This window comes from Sinocyclocheilus anshuiensis, unplaced genomic scaffold (genome assembly GCF_001515605.1).
Source record: "Sinocyclocheilus anshuiensis isolate Anshui unplaced genomic scaffold, SAMN03320099.WGS_v1.1 scaffold769, whole genome shotgun sequence".
NCBI classification, from domain to species: Eukaryota; Metazoa; Chordata; class Actinopteri; order Cypriniformes; family Cyprinidae; genus Sinocyclocheilus; species Sinocyclocheilus anshuiensis.
In genome coordinates, this window is record NW_015539878.1 from 236296 (window position 1) to 239212 (window position 2917).

General features: G+C 35.8%; 1 protein-coding gene across 1 annotated transcript in view; it reads right to left on the reverse strand.

Annotated features, from left to right (window-relative positions):
- The window catches only part of adcy3b (adenylate cyclase 3b), an 18702-nt gene that overhangs the window by 9567 nt on the left and 6218 nt on the right, over nt 1-2917 (reverse strand). The window contains exons 4-8 of the mRNA XM_016481941.1: nt 2173-2284; nt 1872-1999; nt 1042-1200; nt 432-600; nt 286-357 (exon numbers count right to left, since the gene is read on the reverse strand). Coding sequence (XP_016337427.1) covers nt 286-357; nt 432-600; nt 1042-1200; nt 1872-1999; nt 2173-2284 — 640 coding nt within the window. The remainder of the gene's footprint in view (nt 1-285; nt 358-431; nt 601-1041; nt 1201-1871; nt 2000-2172; nt 2285-2917) is intronic.

A 2917-nucleotide genomic window follows, 5' to 3' on the forward strand; every position in this document is an offset into this window, starting at 1 on the left:
CCCTGCAGCCCCCCCAAACCCACCTACACCCTCCACCACTCCAACTGATGACAGCCAGACAGCCAGTCAGATAGATAGATAGACAGACAGACAGCCAGTCAGATAGATAGACAGACAGACAGTCAGATAGATAGACAGACAGATAGATAGATAGACAGAATGACAGACAGATAGACAGACAGACAGATAGATATATAGACAGACAAACATACAGACAGGTAGGTAGACAGACAGACAGATAGATAGATAGATAGATAGATAGATAGATAGATAGATAGATCTCACCTGTGTCTCTGACTCCTCAGGTATGTTCTTTACTGATGTGTAGCTGCCGCTGGGTTTTGTGGTGTTGATCACCTGAAGAAAGTTTCAGATCAGTTATGGATGAGAACAGCAGATCAGAGAATAAGAAAGAGGATCACGATACACACTGTGCCGTTGGTCACTCCGTTTGTTTTGGGAGTGTCTTTGGACACAAGCACCAGATACGTGTCGATGCCTTTCTCCAGAAGGTACTCGCAGCGCTCTCCTCCATTGCCCTCCTCCAGCTCAAACTCACTGTGCAAACAGTCCTTCGTGTTCTGAGAGATGTGCACACGCCTGCAGACACAGCAGAGAGAGAGAGAGAGTCAGCTGCACTGCAATTCATTTACATTTACATTTAGTCATTTAGCAGATGCTTTTATCCAAAGCCACTTACAAATGAGGACAATAAAAGCAGTCAAAACTAACAAAAGAGCAACAATATATAAGTGCAAATGACAAGTCTCGGTTAGCCTAACGCAGTACACGTAGCAAGGTATATATATATTATACACACACACACACACACACACACACACACAAACAAAGAAAAACAAGTAGATAGAATAGAAAAAATAGAAAGCTAGTTTTTGTTTTTTTGTTGTTTTTTTTAAAATAAAGAATAAAAAAATAATAAAAAAAGATAAATATAGATAAAGTAGAATTAAAATAGAATAAAATAGAATAATTCACAAACAAGAAACTAATGATTTAAATACAGATTGTAGCTCATCTCACCCTGGGATGCCTCCTGACTCCATCTTGTTTGCCACAGTAACATCAGTGGACCAGACATCAAACTGCCAGCGCTTCTGTCCCAGGACTCCACCAAGTACGGTACCCGTGTGCACACCTACACGCATGTCCACTTCTGTCTGAGTTTTTTCACGCACATATCTGAGCATAAGTGAGAAGCATATGAGCCAATAGGAATGTCTGCTTTATAGTTGTTTAATTATTTTATTTAATTATAACATCTATATTCAGATTTTTAATGAAAAAATATGTAAAAAATAATAACAGTTTGTATTACATATTTTTTATTATAAATCTATATATCTTATTTTATTTTTATTTTATATAAATGTACCTATATATACATAAAAACTGTGTTTTATAAATAATAAATGACGTTTATTTGAGAGTGTAACAATGCAAACAGGTTTTCTGTAAGGGGTAGGTTTAGGGATTTTCACAATTATATATATATATAATTATCTACAACCGGATCCCTCGAAGCATAAAGAACAGAGGCTGCAGCAGAGAGCTCAAAACCTACTTTTATATCTACTTTTTTGTTGTGAAAGTGCAGCATTAAACTGATGAAGTGCCCTCTTATTATTCATAGTTCAACAAATTCATCATAGTGTTTCTGCACATAAAGCCTCTTCCAGTCCCCATTCACTGTAGACGAAGCCCCTCCCACTTTGATAAGCTTTAGATAAAGCTTCTCACAGATGGCATAAATTAAAGATAAAACCCCTCCCATATGCCATGTCCTGTAGATAAAGCTCCACCCAGTGATTGGGTACTGCAGGCAAAGCCCCACCCAGTGGGCGTGTACTTACGAGATGGCTTCCACCATAGACAGGCCCATCATAATGGAGCAGACCGCATGATCTTCACGATAATCTGGCAAACCGCAGATACAGTAATAACAGTCTCCCAGAATCTTGATCCTCAGCTGGTGGTGTTGCTGTTAAAACACCATGAGAGTGGAAGTTACAAGTGTTTTTTTGTATCCTTAGTACTGGTAATTTTGTGCACAAATTCCCTATAACATATGAATTTGTACTATTTGTAGCCTTTTCTTTACAAGGTGGACGTACATAAATATGTAAAATATGTGTGTTGGCTGTTTTTACTCACTGCTGCTAGTTTGTCGAAGCGAGCAAAGAGTTCGTTGAGTAGTTTGACAAGTTCTTTTGGAGTCACAGCAGAAGACAGCTGTGTAAAACCTACAATGTCTGCGAAAAGGATACTGCAGAGAGAGTGGAGATGTTAGATCAATACTTCAGTGTGTTTGAAGAGTTTGAACAGCCTTGTTCAAAGTCAACATGAAATAAATGAATGAATCTGTAATGTGAAGTATTTGTGAATGAAACATGATATTCAGCAATAAAAAAAATGCTTAGGTTTATTATAAGACACTCACTTTTTGCGATCTACTGGTGCAATGATGTAAATACAGGAAGGTTACATAAAAAAAATGTATTTATGTATTTGATTTGCATATAAAATTACCATCCATTTGGAATATACAATTGTAACACAAGCACACTAATAAACTTAACGTGAAGCATATTTGTCAGTCATACATAAATTAAACAGGTAAGAAAAAGGTCAGATTTCTACACTCAAAAAAATCATGGCAGTTTATCATTAACTTTGCATATATTTTATTATATTTAAATAATCTTATTTTCAAAATGCATGCATACAAATAGCTTAGAATCAGCATATATCTTTTTATTGTGAAAACAATTGAATTTATTCAGTTAAAAATTATGGCTAGCTGTGGAACAATCAATATTCAGTTAGTTAATTAAATTAGTTAAAAAGAGAGTTACTAAAACTAAAAACCAAGCAATTTTTGTTACTAAAAAATAAATAA